Below are 25397 nucleotides of genomic sequence, written 5' to 3'. Positions count from 1 at the left end.
ATTACATCTTATCTTGGCTTAATATTTAAAACTTGATATATGCCAAAAAGACACTTTAATGTTTCATTTAGTTATTTTGTCTTTCGCTCCACTAAAAAGTGTGGTGTGTGCGTTTAAATTCAGTCTCAAAAGAGAACCATCTTCACTACAGTTGCACAATATTTGGGGTATTATTCTAAGTTTGTACCAATGACTAAAATTTTTCTCTTTCAAGGTGTTTTCTTAATATGTACAAGAAGAGGTGAAAAATATTCCTTTATTGTTTCAGGATGAGCTGTTTTAGGGCTTTAAACCTAAATAAGCTGCTGCAGGCCACGCCCCCCAACTCAATGTTTACACTCACACGTGAAAATGACTACAAACAGATGCGCTATTATACAACCGTAAATCTTTGAAAAGCAAAAGTGGGGCCTCCTGCACAATCAACAAGAATGGTAAGTCAACAACAAAACAACTCATCTTTTCCAGCAGCCATTGTACAGCACATGCAGCAGTAAAAATCAGCGGACCAAAAGTGCTGGAGCTCAGCTTGGGTGGCTAGGTAACGGACAAGAACCCGCCGACTGTGACTTAACAATCTGGGGGTTTTTGAAACGGCTCATTTGCCAGACACCAGAAAACATTAACTTGCTGCCAAACAATGTCTAGGTGTGTTTTCTTTAAGCGCTTGGTCTGTTTGTAGAAGCAGCTGAGACCCAAATGTAAGTACAAAAACACGCAAAAATTGAATTTTGCATAGTAGGTCCCCCTTTAACATATCATAACTCAGTGGGACTTTTATACTCGACGTGCGCCACTCCCTCCTCATTCCGCCTTTTACGGCACCCTGCAGACATGATGCGAGGGTCTCCAGCGAGACTCGAAGAAAACAGAAAACAGCAAAGTCATCCAGTTCTTCAGAACGCCGGCTTAATAAGAAACAGAGAGACAGCAGCTTTGAAATGTCCCCGCACACATTCGTCTGCGCTGGCATGTTTGGCGACACTAATGAAGACGGATTAATGCGAAAAACATGTTGGAGAGAAATCCATCAATCAGAGGCAAACTCATAATCAGCACAACTGAGTTTCTGTGACACTGTTTGACCCGAATGCAGCAGGTTTTCGGGTGGCTTACCGTCCCTTTGAGCGACTTTGACTATCAAAGCCGCCTCATTTCCACCTCATATAGATCTCATTCCTGCTGCAGCACAAAGAGGGTGCAGCGATGCTTTGATTAGCCACAGACGACAACAGAGGGGTCAGCACAGCAGAACAAGCCTCCAGCCTCTCCTCAATGCAGAGCTTCTTATTAATACCCCTCGTGGGCTTCCTTCTAAATCCAGCGTTTGTCCGGATCTTGCTCAACAGCTTTTCCGGTGAAGGAGAAAAGAAGGACTTTGTAGGCTTGGAATCAGTCTCCCAGAGCGAGGATCCAGGATTAGAGCAAAAGAGCAAACACCGTGGAGCGTAGCAAGGACCAAGGAAGGCGGCAATGAGGGGTTTAAGACTCCAAACAATGGAAATTAATTAGAAGTCCCTCAGAGGAGCTTTGCTCTTCTGATTAAGGAGGAGGAGGATTAGAAGTTAAGCACATGAAATACTGTTTTTGAATTGGTGGGGCCTCCGTCTCCCGGACTTCAGTGAAAACATGCACTTAGACCTCACACTGCAAACAATATCCCAGCGCCGTATTGCACAAAATGTGTTTGGATCAGAAACAGAAGATAAAATCCACTTCTTTACACAGTTGTGCCTTAAATCAGGGATGCCCAAAGTGTGGCCCTTGGGCCACTTGTGGCCCTTGAAGTGTTTTTTTGCGGCCGCTAAATGTAATTCAAGAGTGGTGCAAATTTGCCTGTTTTTTAAACGTGAGAGTCATGCACAAAAAAATCAAATGGAAAATGCAAACTAACGTAAAAAAAAATATCCTATAAAAATATGAGAGAAAAGTAATAAAATTATGACAATAAAGTCAAAATAATACAAGAATAAAGTTGTATTAGGTATATGAGAATAAAGTCATAATATTACAACTTGATTCTTGAAATATTATGACTTCATTCTCGTTATTACTATTTTATTCTGCTATTTTGAGTTTATTTTTGTAATATGATTTTATTCATGAAAAACTATGACTTCCTTTTCATATTACAACTTTATTCTCGTAATTTTACTTTCTATTTTTTTCTTAGTATGGCCTAGTATTCCTCTTTTCTAAGCTTTTTGTCTTTCAGTTTAATTTTATATTATATACAACCACAAACATCCAGCAACTTTTACTCAAATCACTCATGGGTCTAAGTAAAGATAAATACAGCAAGAATTTTCAACTAAAGACATCTATGCAGTATTTTTTGCCAACCATAGACAAATAATGTTTTAATTCAATAAAAATGTCCTCTGAATTTTTATTAAGCCAATTTTTTTTTTTTACTTGTTTTAAATGTTTGTTTGTTTGTTTTATACATCTTTTGCTTCTGTGTGCTTTTCTATCAGCATTTTTATAGGAATAATTAGTTTTTTTCAAATGCCACAATATATTAAGCCAAGCAACTAATTAATTAAGATGCATGTGTCAATTCAAATTTGATTGTGTATTTCAGTTCGAATTTAACTTATCGAATTCAGGCACATTTGAACTTCCATAGAATGGTCACAAGTCGATAGCGCTGCACTTAAACAGCAAATATTGTGCTTTTTTTTTCTGTGCCGCCACAGAAACATATATACCATTTCCCCGTCACAGTCTGGACCTCAAATGGGGCACTAAAGTACAACCTCCACGCCCCTCGAGTCTCTCCTCGGGCGGGGCGATGACTCCGGTGTCTGGACTAAGTTTTTAAACACTCCTCCGGGCCGCAGGACGCATGAAGGACGCGAACATCCACCGAGCTACCTCATTTAAAACGCTGCAGCGCTGAAAAGCGTTTGGATTCGCCTTTGGTTTCTATGTGCGCTTATTTTCCTGCGAACCTTGGATGGTTTTTATTTCTTGCCCACCCGGAGGTTTACTTTCTGCCATGATGCTCGGATTTCGCAGGAGAATTTGCTCCAAACTCTGGATTAAACAGGGATTTCTGCGGGAATAACTAAAGAGGAAACAGAGCAAACCTGTTTAGTCAGAATCTGCTTTCAGGCTGCAGAAATGGAGCTTACTCCTGCAGTGTTTCTTGTTGCATTTTTAGGTAAGAAACTTTATTTTTATTCACTTTTATTTTTGATTTATCTTGACTTTCTGCAACAAAGAGGCTTGAATTTCCTCCTTTATCCACCTGTAATCCCCGGAGGTTAATATGTGCAGAAACTTAGAAATCATTCAAAAAGTGAAGCTTGTGTGTTGTAATAATTAATTGCATTCAGAGATGTTATTAAAAAAGTTAATTTATACTGAAATGCTACATGAGACTCATAAAAAAATCTTTTAAAACAAAATGTTACTGTGGCTAACACAGTAATAATGAAGATTGCTGGGCTGGTTCTCCAGTAGACCTCCACAAGCAGGCTAAGCCACCAAAAGTAATTGCTAAAGACTGTTTAGAGAGCTGTATCCAAGTATGTTAATGGGGAAATTTAGTGGAAGGAAAAAATGTGTTGGCAAAATGTGCACAAACAGAAACTATCTTACAGAAACAGTGACAAATTGTTAGCCATTATTGTTCAAACTTCATTGGGACTTAAATTTTGATGCCCTGAAATGCTGGTTAATTCATGTTTACATAATAAATGAAGCTGAAAATGAACTAGTCCTACTTCATCTCCACTTTGTTTAACGTCCCTTGGCTGTCAAGCACCTGTTTCATATATTATTTGGGCAAATAATCCTAATCTCAGTGATTCAATGTAGTTGTTTTATTTTGTATTATAGATCATGTATCTCTCTCTCTCTCTCTCTCTCTCTCTCTATATATATATATATATATATATATATATATATATATATATATGTGTGTGTGTGTGTGTGTGTGTGTGTGTGTGTGTCAAGAGCAAGACGAGACTCCAAATCCAACAATACAAAGCCCCATAAGATTTTCTGAAGTATGTGTTTAAAATAACAGTGTACAATTCAAAACTCTCTATTCCAATAATCTTGGTATCAAAATTACAGCAGCTGCTATAGTTTCAGAGAAAATAAGGATAGAACATAAAATAATTTGGATACTTTTGCCACTCGAAAAGTTTTCTGCATTATACAGTATATAAACCTTTTAGAAATATCACTAATAAGGCTACGGACATTTGTAAACCATAGATCCACATTACCTGTGCAAAGATTGATAAAATGGAGGTAAAATAAAGCAAATTTACAGAAGTTTCAGTTTAAAAAAAAAAACAAAAACCAAATGGCGTTTTGCCATTGACACCATCTACAAAGTGGGGATTTCCTGTGTTTTTACTTACTAAACTTATATTTACATGTCTAAAATTGCTTTAAAAAAAACTCAAATCATAATTGAACAGTAAGATTATTATTTGACTCCAATTCAAGTGTAGTTTTTGGAAATTCGGTGTAAAAAGTAAAACAAATCTTCTCACTTTTTTGTGGGGAAAAAAGAAAGCCCCTCAAATCCATACTTTTTTTTTTTTTTTTTGCACTTCTGGAACTCCCTACAATGCCTTTTTGATGAAGGTTCATGGTCACTGGCATCTGTCCCGCAGCCCCAAATGCTTCCTGCTCAACTGCTCAACTCAAACGCTTTTAATCAGCTTCTAGCCAAGAGTCTGGCGTTTCCACGGCTACCAACGGCTCCGCGGTCTCCATGGTTACCAAATATGTTTGTTTCACTGAGTGGAGCGCAGTAATTCATGTAAAACGAGCCCCCTGACTCAGCATTTAGTGCAGTTACATAGGCATTTTTTTCCACCAAGCTGACATATTTGTACTCAAAATCTCTTTTATTAGTAATATGTAAGATTAAAATCTTCTAAAAAACTTAATTAACCACAAAAAATTGGCTGGAATATGTCAGTTTGTGTGTGATTTAACCTTTGAATTGAGCTACAGCAGTAAACCAGCGATTGTTGCACCTGTTTATCAGCAGGTTTGAATAATAACGCCTCCTCAGTGAGTTATGTTGGAAGGTCAGAGGGCATCACCAGGCCTCCCTCGAGCTGTTCTGCAGATGAAAGCTCTGCGGGTTAAGAGCCACTTTAAACATCCGTTCCTGGTAAAAACCCGTGTCTGAGCGGCGCTGGATTATGGGCCCGCCGTTGACCCGCTCCATCTGCTGCAGATGACAGTACAAAGCAGCGTTTTGGCAGCAAACTTAAAGAACTGCTGGAGATAAAAAGGACGCCTTGGCGTTCCACTTATTCTTAAGTGTGTTTAAGTGTCTTAAAGTCTCAATTAAGTGGTGTGTTATTGCAGGTTAGAGCATTTTTATTGTGGCAACAAAAATGCTCTGTCAGTGTGGATTACAGTGTGCTGGAAATTTATTGGAGGAGAAAAACCTCAGAGCTCACATGCAGAGTGTTTATAAAAACAGAAATGGAAGATTAACAGACTGTGAAATCATATTTTCATGAACCTTTAAATAGGGCTGGATAATATGACTTAAGAATAATCGATCCAATTCCCAATTTTAATCCATTTTCTTGTTGTTTTTTCCAAAAACGAAATGACAGAAAATATTTTTGAAAAGTGGCTTTTCTTTCAATCTTTTCTTTCTTTCTGTGAGTCGTTCAATGTAGTATTAGGGCCAGGGAATATTATTTTTTGTTGAATTTCAGGAAGACAGCCATAATAGCAGAATAAAGATGCAATTTTACCAAGAGAATGTATTAAAATTACAAGAAAAAAGTTGTTTAATGGAAAAAGGCACAGATAATAATTTTTTGTTATTTTTTTAAGGAGTTTTCATAAAATTTCATTAATTCTAATAATATTTGGACTTTATTGTCACATAACTTTATTCTTGTCACATTTTGACTTTATTTTTGTTTAAAAAAAAAAACCTTTGTCTGATGCTTATATTTTGTCCTATTCTTGATTTAAATTCAAATTCCAAATAAATAAATAAATCGCCGTAAAACATGTTTGTGAAAACAAGATGGCCGCCCTGGGTGCGATGACATCACTCTGAATGATGGAAACACATTAGTGACGCAAAATTCCACAATTTTCCAAGAATGAAATCTTCAAAAAGCAAAACTATCCAACGAAGAAATATAAAAAATATTGCTGTAATCTATCCTTTATGTTGTATAATGAAAACACCAAACATTTGACCTTTTATTACTTTAGTTGTTTTAAAGTACCTTGATTTGGTAAAAAAATTTAAAAAAAGAAATCTGATGCTGCATATTTGATAGGAACGCCGAGAGGCTGAAATCAGTCATTTGAGCCCAAATTAATCTTTTTAGACAATGTTATTTTAGTCCGCACTAACTGAATTTGAGTCTAAATGGGGCTTAACCTGTCAGATTTCATAAAAGCAGAGAAGTTTCAGCTGAAGTGGTTTTCTGAGACCAAACACCCAGCAGCCAGAGAAGCATCTGTTTCAGTGCAAACACATGTTAAAGATGGGAGAGGAGGGTTTTATCCCAGCATGAGCCTCGTATTGACATTAATGTTGTAAAATTAGATTTCTAGCTTTTATGTCTTACTTCTGTTGTTAAAGTCACGTTTTTGTGTGTATGTGTTCATTTTAATCCAGAACAGAAATTTTAATATTCCAGCTGCTTTGGCGTAAAAGGTAAACTCATTCATGCTTATGATTTGCATCAAAATAATAAAAACCAGACAAACATCTGCATGTTTTGTTCTGTAGTAAGTGCAAATACATATTCAAATTTTAATTGACATTTGCAGCTAAATTCACAGATTATATTGTGGCACTTTTCAGATAATTATTGCTATAAAAATGTTGATTAAAAAACACCAGGAAGCAAAAAATGTCTGAAAACAAAAAAACACTCAAATCAAGTAAAATATGGTAAAAAAAAAAAAAAAAAAAAAAAACTGACTTCATAAAAATTTAGAGTAAATTTTTTATTTAAAGAAAATGGCATGTAGGCTTCTGGTGACCCCGGGAACCTTTTTTTTTTTTTTTTTTTTTTTATTTAGATGTTAGAAATTATAACGACACAAAACTTTTTTTGCTGCACAAATGTTGCACAGTTGATTTGCTCTGTATTTTGTTTGATTTTGTAAACGTGGACTTGCTGGTTGACCTTTGTTGACCTCTGGCAACATTTACTAATATTTTTAAAATGATATTGATGATATTTTAGTCTGGTCAGTTTTAAGGCCTCCTTTCAGAATGAGATGTTTTAGGGCCTCCTGTCACTTTAAATCCGAATAAGCTGCTGTTAGCCACGCCCACAAATCAATGTTCACACAATTATACAACAGTACAGCTTTGAAAAGCAAAAGTGGAGCCTCCTGCACAACCAACAAGAATGCAGCAAGTGGTTTCTGAATGGGAAATCAACAACAAAACAGACCAGTTGACCAAGTGTACTGGAGCTCAGCTTGGGTTGCTAGGTAACGGGCTGGAGTTGCTAGGTAACATTGTGACTCAATAATTGGGAACGGCTCATTTTCCAGACACCAGAAAACATGAACTTATTGCCAAGAAACGGCTGTGCGGATTTTTTTTTAAGTGCTAGAGCTGTTTTTAGAAGCAGTTGAGACCCAAATGGAAAATACAAAAACATGAAAAATGTGGATTTTACACATCAGGTCCCCTTTAAAGAAAGTCAGTTGAACTCCAGTAGAGTCTAAATATCGCCAATAAATTAAATATTTTGAAGTTGGTCTTACTTTCTCTCTGCTCTCAGATAAAACAAACAAAAGTCCTTTGTGTGGCTCCCACTCCAGCTCTTTGGATTTTTTTTTTTGACTCGGCTGCTGTCAGAGCTCCCAGTGCTCTTACCTCACCAGTGGGATCAGGCCAACTGGAAATGTTCACTGTGGTTTAGGGCTCTGGGAGTTTTGTGGTCACTTTGATTCGAGGTACAGTGCAGCAGCTTGGGAAAGCAGCAGCAGAGAAACGTCTCAGTTGTTATGATTATTGCCTTAATGAAGGGAGAGGTTAAAAAAGATGGCGCTCCGTTCTCCGGTGCAGCCGTCACCTGAGGAAGACGCATGAGACTTCAAACGGGGAACATATCGGCTCCTTATAATCATTTCCTCATTCATCTCCCAGTCGGTCTGGTTCCCATTTGGGAGCTGGTTCACATTTGGCTTTAACGTAAAAAGATTTGTTACTCTGATTTAAAACTAGTTCACATCTCATTATGATGCTGAGATTTTTAGTAGGTTTGGACGGTGCTGCTAAGTTTAGATCGCAGCTCAAGGAGATAAATTAGGCAAAATACCTCACTTGTTTGCCAGGAAATAAGATTAGATGCTTCAGATGACAGGGAAGTAAAAAATAGGGAATTTTCTTGAAGGTACTTACTTATACTTATCTACCAACCCTGAATTGGAGTATGTAGATTATTTACTTTGGATCAACATTATTAGCTTTTTCTTCTTTTGCTCTTTCCTTTGGTTTGTTCTTTTGTTTGTATTTCCTTTTAATTCCTGTAAAGCACTTTGTATTGCCTGATTGCTGAAAATGTCCTATATAAATAAAATTACCTTTACCTTTATGGCTGAAATGATTTAATGTGATGAATCGATTACTATAATAATTGTCAACTAATTTAGTAATTGATTAATCATTAGAGTATGCAGCCTAAAAAAATCAATTTGGTAGAATAACAACATACTCAGAGCGGTAATTAAATAAAAAACTGTACAGAAAATGTATGAATTTTGCATAAAAACAACCTTTGTCTTAAATTATGCTCCACCTAAAACTCCTCAACCAACATAGCTTCAGCTTCATCAGAAAAAAAATGCTATTAAGAACCTTTTCAATTCAATTGTTAATCAGATAATCTCAAAAATAGTCAATAATCATCCATACACTGTATTAATAAATCAGGCAGAAAGAGCTAAGCTTTTGTTGATGTTATTAGTAGAGTTTAGCATTTCCTACAAATGATAAAACACTAAATTACTAATGTATTGATGCATATTTTATGTAAAAAAAAAAAAAAGTGGCTAAATGGAAAATCTGCGGAACGTGCCATTTTTTAAAAAACAGATTAATCATCAGAGCAATCAACAGAATAATCAACTTAAATAACTGTTTTAATGAAAACTACTAAAATAATTGTAATCGATTATCGATATTTTCTGATTTCTGTTGCATTGCTGATGTCAGTCACGTTTATTTTTATAGCATTTTGAGCAACAAGGCAGTTCAAAGTGCTTTACATCATAAAAACAGAAGAAGAAGAAGAAGAAGAAGTCATAAAATCAATATACAGTCAATAATCGTGAAACATTTTGACGATACCATGTTTGCATCTGATTGGCTCTGGTACCAGAAGCTCCCAGTTTGACTTCCATACTGTGTTTTAATTTGCCCACTTTAATATTTTATATTTTCTCTCAGTCACTTACAGTTCAGTTTATCAGATTTCAGTCAGCTTTATTACCATGATGAACACAATTCAGTTACTTTCTTTGTCCCTAAAGGAAATTAAATGTTATCATAACTGGAGATTAACAGTCTTTGTGGAAGTGGACTAGTTCAGGGCATTATGAGTAAATACAACTCACAAATCTAGCGCTACAGGAAGAAATGGCTCTTTGACCAAAGACAAAAAAGAAATCTCACACGAGTTCATGTTTGTTTACATTTTGTGAAAAAGGAAAGGAAGAAAGTTGTGTCTTCTTCAGAGGTTTTCCTGTCATTTCCCTCAATGGTTCTTGGTGCAGCGCCTCCAGAGGCGAGGAGGGGAACAGGCTTTTCAAAGGGTTTGGTTTGTTTGACTCACTGCAGTGTGAAAGAGAACCACAGTGGCTGAAAATGTCACAAATGTTACAACTTTGGTCCCCAATTGAACCAAATTTACCGGATTATGAGGTGTGAAAACACTTAGTTTAGATTAACATTGTCATTATTTGTGTTTTCTGAAATGGTTTGCAGGCGTGAACAACACAGAGTGCAGCTTCTTAAAACCATATTGTGTTTTGTTTTTTACATTTTTCAGGCCAATTTGGTGTCAAACAGCTGGAGGCAGCTTTGGCTTTCTCTGGGCTTTTGGTTTCTTTTAATGAAATGGTTTTTTTCACGTTCTTGTCTCATTCGTCTCAAATTAAAAACACAGAGCTGCCTGCGGTGGCATTCCAGGGCATTGGATGATACTTCCAAGTGAGTTAGGACTGATAGAAAGAGTTTAGAGCCAAGTCTTCATATTTCAAGGTAGATTTTTATGATATGGGGTATTACATGGAATAAAACCTCAGAGGAATGTGCGCCTCAGGGCCGGTCTTTGTCTGTGGGCTTTGAAATGCTTTCATTTCCGACATTTTATCCTGACAGGCTCATTCCAGCGCTGAGGTTATTGTTTTCTGTTTGGTTGGACGGAAAGCGGGCCAGCAGAACTCAGAAATGAAGCGTCCCACCTTTAAACTGTTTATTCATCATGATCAGACATATTTTCCATTTAGAAGAGGCGTCACTGATGTGTCTGCTTGGTTTAAGATGATTAAATTAAGAATTCAAAAGAAGTTCAAAGCAGCTCAGTCAATTAAAACCACGAGTAAAGCTTTAAACCACTTTCATTTTTTGATCTCGCTCTAATTTACCTTTTATGAGTCCTGCACAGTTAATTTAGTAGATTATAAAACCCCAGAGTTGCTTTGAGCACTGGACGATAAGTCAATTTTATTGATTAATTGAGTTTTCTGTGTTTGAAGATTTAATTTTTGGAAAATCAGGGAGCTTTTTCACCAATTTACTCCTGGTGCTTCCATAGTTCATCGTAATGTCAGCATGCCAACGGCAGCCATCTTGTTTGACAATCATGTTTTACTATCTATTTGGATGTAAAACATGATTTTTTATTTTATTTCCATAATAAAGTAGTAAGTTTATGAGAACTACACAAAAAATTTAAATAACACGGATCATGTTATGAAGTTATACTTTGGTTTAAGTTTTACAGCTAATACTTCATACTTAACAGAAATAGTTAATCTTTTAGCACATCAACAATAATTATTATTAGTAGCAGGACAATTATGCAAACAACTGTGTTATTTTGAAGGTTTTTTCTCATGAAAGCAAATTTTAAGATATTTTTTTCTGATAACATTGCATTTTTTTCCTGCCAACATGACTTCTCATAATTAAACAAAAATTCTTGTAGCGTTTCCCTGACGCTTAGTTGTGTAACTCACAGAAGGGATGATTGATACCCAGATATTTTATTTCTAAGCCATTTCGTTCAGCTCTACCCCAGGATTATCCTGTAAATGTAATTGTGTTGTTTTTCCCTCAGTTTGGGCTGAAGGCTCCTCTCTGCCTCACTCCAGTCATCGCTCTCTGAAGAAAACCTTCAGTCCTTCGTCCAGAGACTCGCTGTGCAACCACATGCTGAAGCATCTCCACAACGGAGCCCGAATCACCGTGCAGATGCCTCCCAACGTGGAGGGCCACTGGGTGTCCACCAGGTCAGCTGCTTTTCCTGCTAGCTATTTTACACAAAGGTCTGAACTGGGCCTGCAAGTACTGATTATTTTAGCAATTTATTAATCTATCAATTATTCTGACAATCGATTCAGTAGATTTTTAAAAAATGGCACATTCTACAATTTTTTATTTAACCACTTGAGCCTTTGTATAAGAAATATGTTAAAAGATTCAAATAGACAAGTAATTCATTTCCTTTTAAAATAAGAAAATAAACATTTTGTTGCCTAAAATGCAGCAATGTAGCATTTTAGGCTATATAAATGCCTAAAATGCTTCATTTTAGCCAGTGAAATGCTGAATTACAGCTATCTTCCAAACTAGCATTTAGCTAGCTCCAAATGCTAATTTTTGGAAGGGTTAGCTAGCTTCCAAACTGAAGCTAGTTTTAGCTTCAACCAGACAAAGCTAAAACTCTCCAACTTGAGGAGTTTTGGGTAAAATGTATGTATACTCCAGTTAACAATTAATCGATTTACTAAGTTGATCATTATTTCAATAATCAATTAATCACAATTAAACAGATTAATCCTTTCATGCCTAGTTTTAAATCATGCCCTGGGTAAAAATGTGGAATGTAATGTAACTTTGAACATGAACTTTCATGAGTTTCATGTGACCTTCTGTGTGTTTGTTGCAGCTGTGAGGTGAGACCTGGCCCGGGGTTTCTGACCCGATCCTACAGGTTTTACCCCAACAACACCTTCCAGGCCCACCAGTTCTACTACGAAGACAACCACTGCACCAAACCCACCTACACGCTGGTCATCAGCGGCCGCCTGCGCCTGCGCCAGGCCTCCTGGATAGTCCGGGGCGGCACAGAGGCAGATTACCAACTCCACCTGGTCCAGACTGTGCCTCACACCACCGCTAAGGCCAAAGAGCTGAGCGAGCGGCTCGGCCGCAGCTGCAGGGGGGCGACGAGGGGCCCCTGGCAGTCCGGCGTGATGTACGAGCTGTGGAACGAAGAGGGAGGCTTTGACTGCTCCAAAGAGCTGAACTTCACCATGCACGAACTGCAGCTGCTGCGAGTGGAGAAGCAGTACCTGCACCACAACCTGGACCACCTGGTGGAGGAGCTGTTTCTGGGGGACATCCACACCGAGCCGTCGCAGAGGCTCTACTACAAACCGTCCAGCTACCAGATCCCCCTGCAGAACGCCAAGGTTGGTTCTTTTAAAAAAAAATAACAAAAAAAGGGTGACCTGTGTTGTTTTGGGTCTTTATTTGGATATTTTTTAAAAATTTGATTATATCCTGTTAATTGAGGACGAATTTACCTGCATTTCCATATTTAAAACTGGGGCATGTAACCTTTATAAAGGTATTTGTTAAAACTGTCATTATGCCATGACAGAATAATATGAGTAATCTGTGGAAAGATTGACCTCTGTCATCTCTTAGCGCTGTCAATCATGCTCAGGTACGACAATCATCTGGGCCTGGAAGGTGGTGTTGGGGTAAATCTAATGGCACAGAAACAACTTACTGTTCCAGGAAAATGTTTTTGCTACGTCATTAGTAGATAAACAATGACGCTATTTATTCATAACTGAAGTAACTGTCTTGAATGTTAGTTCAAGCTAACTAGCATTCAGGCTAGTTAGCTAGGTGAATGATAACTAGCTTTCAACCCATGTTGGTTTGCACTGAAGCAAGCTGGGTTGAAAACTAGTTAGCATTGAACCTAGTTAGCTTCAATACAAACCAGTTTTGAAGCAAACTAATATTGAAGCTACGAAGCTAACTTGAATGTAGTCTTCACTAAAAGATTAAAATCATGGACGGTTATTGTTTTCATTGGTAGATAACCAAAAATATTGTTTATTTGTAGATAAATAATGACACTGTTTATCCATAAACTAGCATTGAAGTGAGCATTCAAGTTAGCTTAAATGCTAACTTAGTGTGAAGTTAGTTCACACTAATTCAAGTTAGTTCATACTAACTTGAATTTAGTCTTCGCTAAAAGTTAGCATGAATAATCAAGCCAACAGGCTTGAACATTCAAGACAGACTGGAAGAAGCTGTAGCCTAGCAGAGGGAATGGGGAGGATGTGAGGTGCATCTACACAAGCATGATTGACAGCGCTAACACCCACTCTTATTGGTTGTTTCTAGTTAGCAATGGCATACGGCAGATGAGTTAAATCTTATCACAAATTTAATGCCATACTAAACTGTCATGACAACTTTAACAAATAAGTAAAAAACATTTTATATTAGTTACATACTGTATCTTTAAGGATTAAAATTAAAGTGTTCAAGAACTTATTTGTTGAATACCTTTAATATGTAGTTCAAATAAAATGAGGAAGGCTCTCCCTGGTGTCATTAAACGTCAGCAGACTCTCACTTTTCACCACCAACTTTTCCTCCTGCAAAGGAATTGCAGTCACTCTCCTCAGAGGTGAGTGCGTGGTGACTGTTGTGTCTGTCTCTGCTGTCCTCCTCCTCTTGTGCCTGTTTTCCGTCTCGTTCAGCAGAGTAGCAACTTGTGTGTGAAACGCAGCTAAAGAAAAAGAACAGCTGTATCATCACCACTTTTTAAGCACATTTTTGAAGTACCGCATTAGTGACCGTAAAAACTTTTCTGCAAAATTAGGGAAGTTATTTCAAATTTCACCATTTACATCCAGTAAATGTAACTAAATAAATGTAACTAGTTCCTCCCCACCTCTGCCTTCTCGTCAGAGTGTATGTTAATATAAGCTAAGCAGAAACTGTTGATTTCATCTCAAATCCAAGACCTCTGCTGTGCTGACAGGATGTAATTTCTCTGTTTACGTTGCTGAACAGGAGTTTCCCTGCTGGCTACAAACTCCTGAATGATGTTTTCACTGTCACAGTCCGCTAAGATTACAATGAAATCCTGCTGGAGTCGGCTATCTAAATAAATACCCCTTTCCACCGGGATAATGGGCTTCGGTGTTGCAGATCAGACCGTAAACAGAGCGTAGAAGGATCACACGGTCTCCCCTGTTGAGCCGAAAAGACCACAGCCATACTGACACTCCTTTGACCTGAAGAGGCGCAGTGTGAAGCTGGGGAATTTCTCTGGGACCAATTAAAACATGCCGCATTCGTAGAATCTGGAGTCGCGTTAAATACTCCAGAAAACTGGGTCTGGTTTCAGGCGCTTTTCAGGCTCGAGTGTTTCCAAACCTGAACCTGGTTTAGACTCGGTTCAGTCATGAACACCCAGAGGAAGTTAATTAGCCTTGAAGTGAAAGGAGCAGTAATATGTAAAATTGACTTTTTTGAGCTTTATAATGTTATCCACTCATCAAAAACACACCTGGAGTGTTGAGAAATCCTTTAATCTCCATGGCAACCATTCAGCTGTGGAAAACGCCTGGGTGGACCAAGCTCCGCCTCCAAGGTGCAGCTCCTCCCATGAAACTTCTGCCTTACAGAACCACTCCGTCCTTCAGCTCCTTCAGATTATCCAGCAGCAGTTAGCAAACACCTGGTGGAACATCTGCTGAGCTCATTATACGAGCTACTTCTTCATGAAACGTTGATTTAAAAAAACAACAAAAAACGTTGTTAGAGGGTTAATAGAGGAGCCATGTTGTAATGATTTCCTGAAGGCGGAGTCAGAAAGAGCAGGAGCTTCTTAAAGAGACAGAGGCCCAATTTCAAGGAAGTAAAATTTCTCTTAAGTCATATTTGATATATATAACATTTTTTAATGACTGAAAGTAACATAACTTGTAGACCTGTCATAAATTAATTAATCGTTTTAAAAATTTTCTCTTTTCTCTTTCTACCAAAAACTGGATGATGAAAGTCTTTAGTGTTTTGGTCTCAACTAGCCCTTTTTTTTTGAAGGACAATTTTGTTTACAGAGACTTTATGATTACTTTTATTTGTTGTTTCTGTTGATCTATTCATTTTGAATATATAAAATGTCTTCTAGTTCCAGAGTTAAAGTTTATTCATCTTTGAGGATGTGCTCTTGCGTTATTATTCCATTACCATTATGTTTATTGAAAATGGACTCAAACAACAATATTATTGTTTATTGCAGTAACTTCTTCGAAAATTGAAACATTGTTATTGTGACAGGCCCAGTGACTTAACTGTAAAATAACACTATGAAAACGCATAATACTGGCTCTTAAAAAAAGAGTGATGAATGGAGTTAGATTTATCTCATGACGTTAAGCTAACATTTTAATTTGTCAACAAACCTATCTGGAATATGTTATCCAGTTATTTTTTTAAACTCAAAATGCATGAACTAATCCATGTTTTCTTAAAATCCTATTAATCTTTATTTGTATAAAGAAAGTACTGCTTAATCATGTTAACAAACAGTAAATTTGTTTCTAATTGTCTTGTTTCTCTGTGATTAAAAAGGCTCTGCTGCTCGGCTCACCCACCTCTTTAAACATTTTTCATTTTTTACTCAGGGGGTTTTAGTGACTATCCAATCCATTAATTTTAAGCTGCTGTACCCATAACTGGTCCCAGCCCAGAATCCTTACTGGTGCCAGCATGTTAATTTGTGGTTACTGGGTGGAACTCGGCGGTGATGCAAGAGAGAAATTTGTTTCATTTTCTCTCGCCCGGCTGCAGCGCTACGTCACCGAGGGAGACCAACGACTGCTCTGTAACCATCTATTCTGGGTCGCAGCCGCTGCCTTTATTTTGTCACTTACATTCAGAAATTTCACTGGAAATCATTTATATTTTAAAAAATAATGTTTCTAAGGACCTGCGGAATTAGGGTTAGAAACAGTGGCGCAAAAAGTGGGTATGCAGTGCACTGCAGGTGTGGGTTCACTCTGGTTTGACTTGTTTGACGTCAGACAGAACGGGTCAGGAGAACAGCGCAGACCCACCAGAACCTACAGAATCAGACATCAGTCTCTTCATCCCTCAATCATTTCCTGAGACCGAAAAATAATAAATGGCAATTTAAAGAACAAATCATACAAATAGATTAATAGTAAATAAATAAATATTGTGAAAATAAACCGTTTATTTTTTCAACATTAAAAACGTTTGTTAGGATTGTGTAGGAAAAATGTTGATATCTTTTATAAATTCAGTGTTTTGTGGTCAATATTATTTCACCATTTTATTAATGTGGGTTGCCAGTTTGGATCAGGCTTCCTGTGAAGCTATAGGAATGATAGAAAACTTGCTAACAAAATGCCCCAGACCTGCAGCCCCTAGGCGGCTCTAGACACAGGCCAACAGAAGTGGCTCCTTGGCTCACTTACATGTTAAATGATGAAATATTGGCCTGATTTTTGTTTGTTTTTAATTGGTCTGTAGGCAGCAATTTATTCACATATATGTATATTTATTATAATTGATACTTTAGTTAAATATGAGTTGAACAAGTTTATGTCATCCGGGGGCTAGGGGGGACGCCGATAACATGTTTGCATGCACCTCAGAAAGTACGTAGTTGCCCTGGTTAGACATTCCCTTTATTTCTGCATTACTTAATAAAAAAATTATTTTTTATTGTAGTTTTTATTCTATTCATTAAGCTTGTTTGCTGTTTTTAGTTTATATCTTATAAAGCTTGTTTAATAAATTAAATCTTATGATGTTTAAATAAGTTTTTATTATTATTATGTTGGTTATTGCTTTTATTGTCATTTTGTAGCATGTAAAGTACATTTTATAAAATATTATTAAAACAGTATAATTCATAGATATTTCCTTAATTTAATTTATGATAAACTGCAACAGAGAAAACAAGAGGGTTTACAGTTGGGGCTGAAATGATTAATCATGATTAATAATGGTAAAATAATCGTCAACTAATTTAGGAATCGATTAATTGATTAATCGTCAACAGGAGTGTAAAAACTGCTATTTGATGAAAGAACAAAATAATTAAGGAGAAACTGTTCAAAAATGTATACATTTTTATTTAAGATTTTTTTGAAAAGGTTTTTAAACAAAAGGTAACAACAATAAGTAGGCCTGTCATTATAACAAATTTTACTGGATGATAAGTTGCAGAAATTATTGCAATAATCAATAATGTTGTTTTGAGAACATTTTCAAGTAATAAACTTTAATTTTATGTACTAAGATATGTTAAATATCCCAAAAAATAAATTAACAAGGCGACTAAAAACGATAAATAAAACAGAAATTAAAACCACACTCAACCAAAACCATAACTTAAATGTTTTACAAAATCTCTGCTGACAAAATTGCAGTTCAAAAAACATTAATCGTCAGAATGCAGAATTATTGAGCAGATTTATTGTGACAGAATCGATTATGATTAATTAACTTTAAAATCAGTTTTAGTGTTTTTATTTTCTTGCATTTTGGGGTGTAAACTGGAAATTTTTAAATTGTTTCCATAAGTGGAAATTTTAAAATTATATTCTTGTTAAATTAAGATCTTACAGACACAATTAAATACAAACAATATAGTTAATACCGCCTCAGTTTCATCACCTCAAGGTCACAGTTTTCAAAAAACTTGGAAGTTTAAAAAAAAGTAATTAAGCAAATAAATGAAAAAACGTTGTTTTAATGTTTTGGTCAAACCACTAATTGTACTCAGAATGTTTTGTCTTATGCTGCATACACGATATTACGTTAACTACTTTAACCACCTACATTCCTAATGTTAGTCATTATGCGTTTTCTTCTTGATGGATGTATTTGATTTTTTTTTTTTAAACTTATGTTTTTTTAGTTTACATGATGGGAAAAACCACAAACATTCAAGTATTTTATATGGGAAAGAAAAATCCCAATTAGTAGCTTTACTTTTCAATAAAGATGCAACAAAGCAGAAAAGTTTGACCAGTAGAAACACAGTTATTGTTGGCAATAGCGCCACCTACTGTTCCATGTGGAAAACAGACTCAGGCAAACATAAACAAGACGATATCGCCCTTAATTAGTTGGTCTTGGCAGCAACACAGCTGAACGCAGTAGCGCTGGAGGTACTTTCTGTTGGAAATGAAAACAAAGTCCAGAGTTATATTGGCAACAATAATTCAGTTAATGACTCTGTCCAAGAAAGAGGCACAAATAAACGCCGAATAATCGGGTTCACTTCTCTTTCCTAAGAGATTTAAACCATTTTAAATTAAATTTGGCCGTTAGCTGTAAACAGGTGTTTACTGATTTTCTTAGGTAAATTTTTAAAAAGTACTGCTCTAGAAAAACATTCCCATTTGTAATATGTTTCCTTAGGACACCTGTGACATAAAGAAGTGTGATCGTTTCACTAACGGACCACCTAACTAGAAATTGCCCCGGGAATAACACAAAGAAAGGCCGCATATATTAAGACCAATATCTGCATTCCTGTGGCATGTTATGTATCTTTAATAATGTTTAAAAACTTTACACCGGTATCTCCAGCTTTTCTTTTTAAGCCACTTATCCATTATTACATTTAAACGGAATCGTTTGGTAAGCTAGCTAGCTGTAGCGTCGCACTTTGATCTGACGTCACGGCAAATAAACGGTCGTTTACATGCAGTACATCGCAGACCACTAGATGGCGCCCTAAGACCACCAGTATGAGAAATACTGGAGTAAATACACTGAAATGATCGCTAAATTGGGGGAAAAAGAAGTTAATCTCAAATTATAAACACGAGTAAAAACATAAGAGCTAGGGGTGGGCGATATGGACTATTGTGATAGCAATAAACGTGACAATACTTCTTTTTTAGGTAACTTTCTTTAAAATACTGCTTTAGAAAAATATTCCCATTTGTAATGTTGTTTCTTTAGGACACCAGTCACATAAAGAAGTGTGATTTGTTTCACTAAAATGCATTTAATTGCTTTTAATCATATATATTTTTAATTATTGGTATTTATTGATTCACCTTTATTGAACAAAAGTGGGGAGAGTAGAAATAACAATCACAACAATATGAACAGCTGTGTATATTTTCAAGCATCATTAATTTGTATTTATTGTGAAAATGACAAATCAAAATCTTATCATGACCAGACGTTTATCACGACAAACCTCAAACCAGAACTTTACAAACCAGAATTTTATAAGGAAATAATTTCCTCTTTCAACGTTGTGCTAACAAAAAGCATCATTCGTTTTTACATTTTGCATGGTGTTATTGGTCTGTCTTTTTCCCATCATGCCTTCTGCTCGGGTTTCGTCCAGATGTTCTCAGTGGAAGAATAAACTTGGAACCAACGAAGAAGAATCCTCACAAAAGCTAAAGAAAACAAACCGGCTCATTTGAAACCGTGTCACTGTGCCTGTAACATTTTTATTTGCAATCTGGAAAACTTGTCCAAGTTCCTCCCAGCTGGATTTAACACTTCACTGAATTATTTTATTTAGTAATAAAAAAAATATTTCCACCAAGTCTTCAGGGAAATGCAACCACAAACAGTCCAGTTTTATTCTTTATCATCTGCCGACAGGACTACAATGCAACTAGAACAAACGTTTGTTTTGTTCTTTGATTTCCTGTAGTTCTGTATCAACTCTTGCTCACATGTACATCTATGATGGTGGTACAGATATTTTAAAAAAATACAAATATCCAGAAGGTTTTAATCCCAGTCATCTCATTAACCTCTCACTCCGAGGCGTTTATGGAGCTGCACTGGGAATATCTCATCTGCAGATTTCTCTCCTCTATTTTCCTTCTTTTCATTTGTTCTTCCTGAAGCCCCATCGCAGACAGGTTGTCTGGGAAAACAGTGACTGAGTTTAGGAGGTTGGGTATTAAACCTTACCCACCCTGCAATGATGGAGTCAAACCAGCCTCATGGGAGTTCGGTCTTTGGAAGAGATTTTCTTGAGTAGCGCTTGAAAGCTTCCAGTTGTTCTGCAGTTGGAAAGCTGCAGCTGTCCGGTCTGTGCAGCAGACGTGATTTTATCTGAACAGTATGTTCATGTTGATGATGTTGCATCACGACGACCTTCGGTTTCGCTCGTGGTGTTGAGGCTTCGCTGTTTTATCCAGACATCTGGACAGGATGCGATCACTGAGGCCAAGCTGAATCTTTATCCGAGTTTTCTTCTTTCAACTCTGGCACGCTGATGATGGATTTATTTATCCCAAGATGCAAGTTTTTTACCATCATGTTGAAGTTTTTTTCTGTTATGCTCCCCACTTTTCTGTTGTCACGTCCTATGATGCCAGTAGGGCAATATTAGAGAAAACGAATACATTTCCGCTCAAGAACTCAGGAATTTTATATAAAAAATAAGTAAATTTCTGAACTCCAAAAGTCAAAGGTTTGCTAGAAAAATCTCTGAAATTTTTAGATTAATCTCACAAATAAACAAGTAAACTAAACAAGTACATTTATGAACTCCAAAAATCAAAAACGTGCTAGAAAAATTTCCCAAATTTTGAGAATAATCTCAGAATAAAAAAACCCCCACAAAAAAACAAAGAAATTTTTATACTCCAAAAGTCAAACAATTTCTAGACAAAGGTAGGAAATTTTGAGATAAAAAAAAAATTACTAGAAAAAAACAAATTTCTGAGCTTGAAAAGTCAGAAACTTGCACTAGAAAAATCTTAAAATTTCAGAATAGTCATGTAAAATTTCTAGAAAAACAATAACATTTCAGAACTCTAAAAGTAAAAAAATATTGCTTGAAAATCCTCAGAAATTTTGAGAATAATCTTAGAAATTTTCTAGAGAAGTCAAGCAAATTCCCGAGATTGAAAAGTTGAAAACTTGCTAGAAAAAAATAGGCAAATTTCTGGTCTCCAAAAGTCAAAAACTTGGTGGAAAAATCTCATAAATTTTGAGCACAGTCATAGAAAATTTCTAGAAAAAAACAGCACATTTTGTTTGAAAGTCGAAAACAAACTATACTTGTCCAAAACTTGCTATAAAAAAACTCCGAAATTTTTTTATTGGTCTTAGAAATTTACTAGAAAAATACAAGTAAATTCCTGAGATTGAAAAGTTAAAAATGTTTTAATTTTGAGAATTAAAAAAAATGACTAAAAGAAAAGAAGTAAATTTCAGTTTGAATAGGTGAACATTTGCTTGAAAAAAATCGGAAATGTTGATATTAATCTCAGAGATTTGCTAAAAAAAATAAATAAATAAATTTCTGAGTTTGAAAAGTTGACAATTTGTTGAAAAAACTCAGAAATGTTTAGATTAATAAAAAAAAAATGCTGTTTATGTGTGAATTTCCACAATCGCAGAATTGCTAAAAAACTGGAGGACTGATTGTAATTTGGCAAACAGTAAAACCTGCTTTGATTTGATCAATAAATTAATATATAAACCACATAACTATTATCCTGAAGGTGTTACTTACTGGAGTGGAGAGAGCGGCGCTGGCTGGTGGTTAGCTTTAGATTTGATTTGAAGGTTTTATCATTTGTTTTTAGATCTCAGAGGTCTGTTGAGTAAATGCTCTTATTTGTCTCAAGGTCCAGATTAAAGCGCAGATGAGATCAGGAACGAATTGCACCTTTACATCTGGACTTTCACAACAGGAAACACTTTTAAAACACGTTTCTGTTCCTTGCCTGGATCTTGATCTCATCCTGATGAGAAACAGGCTGGACATATTAGAAACCTCTCAAACTTGTCAGAGTCGAAAGCGAAGAGTGTGTCAAATTTTTCCCGGACCGAAGCCAGAGACCGCAAGGAGGCTAGAAGAAGCGAATCCCTGGAGTTATTTCAGCCAGAGGTGTTTTAGGAAATTGACTGATTTATAAAAACACCATAAATACAAAAATAAAGCTGACATATGTGCTGTCTTTGATGAACTAATATGAGAAAAGTAAGAAGAGAACAAAAGGAAAAACTCAGCCAACTTCTCACACTGTTCAAGGTTGGGATGTAAAAATTTGTTTTTCAGTTAAATTCAAATAGGGTAAAACAAATAAATGTTGGTGTTTTGCATGCAAGTAAATCAATATATGTTCCAGAGATAGCTAATGATGATAATAATAACAACAATATTTAATATTTTAATCCTAATTTCTTTATGTTTCCTTGAAAGTCTGGTTTGTTTGAAGAGGTGTGAATGTGTAATCGGATCACAAACTCTCCAACGTCTCAGTTTGGTTAGAAACCGATCCTTAAGCAGGAAGCAGACTAAAGCACAAGGCATTCTGGGTAAATACAACCAAAACAAAAGTGTAAGTCTAACACTAGCGCTGGAAATGGCTCGTTGTCTTTTATTAAAATAACCACTAAAATCTGACGTTACTCTATTTTTGTTTACATTTTGCAAAGAAAGAAGTTATGCTCAATGTCTTCTTCAGGGGTTTTTATGTTGTTTCCTTCAGGAGTTATTGGTGCAGCGCCCCCCACAGGTGAGGAGGGGAACAGCTTTTTTAATTAGTTTGGTTTGTTTGACACAGTGTGAAAGAGAACCGCACCAACTTTCTACCAGAACAACATTTTTTAATAGTCTATGTATGTATTTGTTTAATATTAAAGTTTAAAAAGTAAAAGTTTGGAATACATAAAGCATTTTTCATCTGTCACTAACATAACTCGCCTCCTTGTTGGATCAAAATAACTATCTTCCATCTGGACTAACTGAGCCCATCATGGCTTTGTTTCCAGAACCACGACCACGGCTGCATCGTCTGTCGGATCATCTACCGCTCGGACGAGTTCCACCCGCCCATCCTGCCGCCGCGGGCCGACCTCACCGTGGGCCTCTACGGCCAGTGGGTCAGCCAGCGCTGCGAAGTGCGGCCCGAGGTCCTCTTCCTCACCCGCCACTTCGTCTTCCACGACAGCAACCACACCTGGGAGGGCCACTACTACCACTACTCCGACCCCACCTGCAAACACCCCACCTTCACCATCTACGCCCAGGGCCGCTATAGCCGAGGCCAAGCCTCCACCCGCGTCATGGGAGGCACCGACTTTGTCTTCAAAGGTTTTCAAACTTTTCTTCTTACTTTAGTTTGTAATTAAGAGAAGGAAAGCGTTCGACTGGTTGGCGTCGTATTTCCCAACCAAAATCTTACACAAGACACAGCTGGAGTAAAGATGCTCCTATGTGATGCATCTTTACGTTTAGAAGATCCAAACTGTTGGGATTCGTAGAGAGTATGATGTCTGGAAATTAGTTTTTGAGTTTGGGAAGTCAACATAAACCACTATGGATAAATATTAGCTGTAGATGAAGCTACAGCTAAAAAATACTTCCAGCATCAACATGAAAACCATTTCTGCTAACATCAGCACAGTGTAGGGTTAATATGTTGATTGTTTTTGGATTAACTGATTAATAATTGGATAGGAAATAATTGCTTCAAAACTTCAAATTTATTTCTAATGACGTGCAGATGTTTAAGTGGTTAAAAAATCTACAGAATGTGCCAATTTTTGCATCCAATTAATTGTCAGAAAAAAATCACATAATTAAAATTACTGCCCTAAGAATGTGGTTTATTCACCAAATGGCCATTGTCTCTCTACTCCTGTTAACGATTATCCAATTACTAAATTAGCTAACAGTTGTTTCAATTACTGATTAATCACGATTAATTGTTCCAGGGCTAATTATTTATATTGTTAAAAAGTTAGTTGTGTTATTTTTGTTTTTGTCAGACTAGTTTGTTCTTACAGAAAAAGGCTGCTTTAGAGTTTGTAAAAACTGGCAGCTTTATTATTAGATTATTTCAGCAAATGATTAATCATAATTAATCTGATTAATCGTCTCAGGTCTATTTATATATATTGCAGAAAAGTTAATTCAAAGTGAGTTTTGTCTTAATGTAGTTTACTAAACTATTTGCACTAGAAACTAGATTAGATTTAGTTTTTTCAGTATTGTTACCTGGTACAACATTCAGGCAACAATAATCACAGACAAATAAAGGTTGCATTTTTCCAAATACTTCAGTTTTAGCCTTGATAAACTCTGCAGAGAGCTGATTCCTCCTGTGTCTCCGTCCTCTAGTGAACCACATGAGAGTGACGCCCATGGATCTGGCCACCACCTCCCTCCTCAACGTCTTCAACGGCGACGAGTGCGGCGTTCAGGGCTCGTGGCAGGTCGGGGTGGAGCAGGACGTCACCGTCACCAACGGCTGCGTGGCGCTCGGCATCCGGCTACCCCATACGGAGTACGAGCTTTTCCGCATGGAGCAGGACGGCCACGGCCGCTACCTGCTCTACAACGGCCAGCGCCCCAGCGACGGCACCAGCCCGGACCGCCCCGAGAAGAGAGCCAGCTCCTACCAGATGCCCTTGGTCCAGTGCTCGTCCAGCAGCCAGCGGTCCGACCGCAGCCGGGGAGACGATGACACCGAGCAGACTCAGCACCGCCACAATGGCGGCTCGGGGCGGCACGCCGGCCGCAGCGGATGCGTCGCCGTGCTGCTGGTCACTGCTCTGCTGCGACTTTGTTAGTCGGCAGTAAAGGCTTTTTCTTTCTATACAAACAGTGGGACTTAACAGCAAAAACTCATGTACTTTGTAGGGACGTGTTATGCAAAATTCACATTTTTGCAGGTTTTTGTATTTCCATTTGGGTCTAAACTGCTTCTAAAAACAACCCAAAGCGGCTAAAAAAAAAAACTCAACCAGATGTTTTTTGACAATAAGTTTATGCTTTTTGGTGTCTGGAAAATGAGCCGTTTCAAAAACCTCCGGAATGTAACGTCACAAATCACAGACACGTTACCCAGCAACCCCAGTGGAGTTCCGTTTGTTACCTAGCAACCCCAATGGAGTTCCGCCTGTCACCTAGCAACCCCAGTGCAATTCCAGCCCATCTGATCAGCTGGTTTTACCACTGGGCAATGGCTGCTGCACAAGACAAGTGTTTTGTTGTTGACTTACCGTCCAGAAACCGCTTGCTGCATTTTTTTTGGTTGTGCAGGAGGCTCTACTAATGCTTTTCAAAGATCTAATGTAGTATAACTGCGCATAAGTTTATAGCCACTTT

The 25397-nt window shown here is 37.0% G+C and overlaps 1 protein-coding gene across 1 annotated transcript; it reads left to right on the top strand.

Moving 5' to 3' along the window:
- Positions 1 to 1478: 1478 nt before the first annotated feature.
- On the top strand, positions 1479 to 24973 carry LOC106904094 (protein APCDD1). Its single transcript, XM_088014587.1, has 5 exons — positions 1479 to 3166; positions 11325 to 11496; positions 12156 to 12681; positions 23057 to 23378; positions 24408 to 24973. Exons 1-5 carry the CDS (start codon positions 3127 to 3129, stop codon positions 24857 to 24859), a joined length of 1512 nt encoding a protein of 503 aa, XP_087870713.1. The 5' UTR covers positions 1479 to 3126; the 3' UTR covers positions 24860 to 24973.
- The last annotated feature ends 424 nt before the right edge of the window (positions 24974 to 25397 follow it).

This window comes from Poecilia mexicana, unplaced genomic scaffold (assembly GCF_051168715.1).
Source record: "Poecilia mexicana isolate PSO_F unplaced genomic scaffold, ASM5116871v1 scaffold_17, whole genome shotgun sequence".
NCBI classification, from domain to species: Eukaryota; Metazoa; Chordata; class Actinopteri; order Cyprinodontiformes; family Poeciliidae; genus Poecilia; species Poecilia mexicana.
The sequence above is the reverse complement of the archived record's forward strand: the minus strand, read 5'-3'. Positions and strand labels throughout refer to the sequence as shown.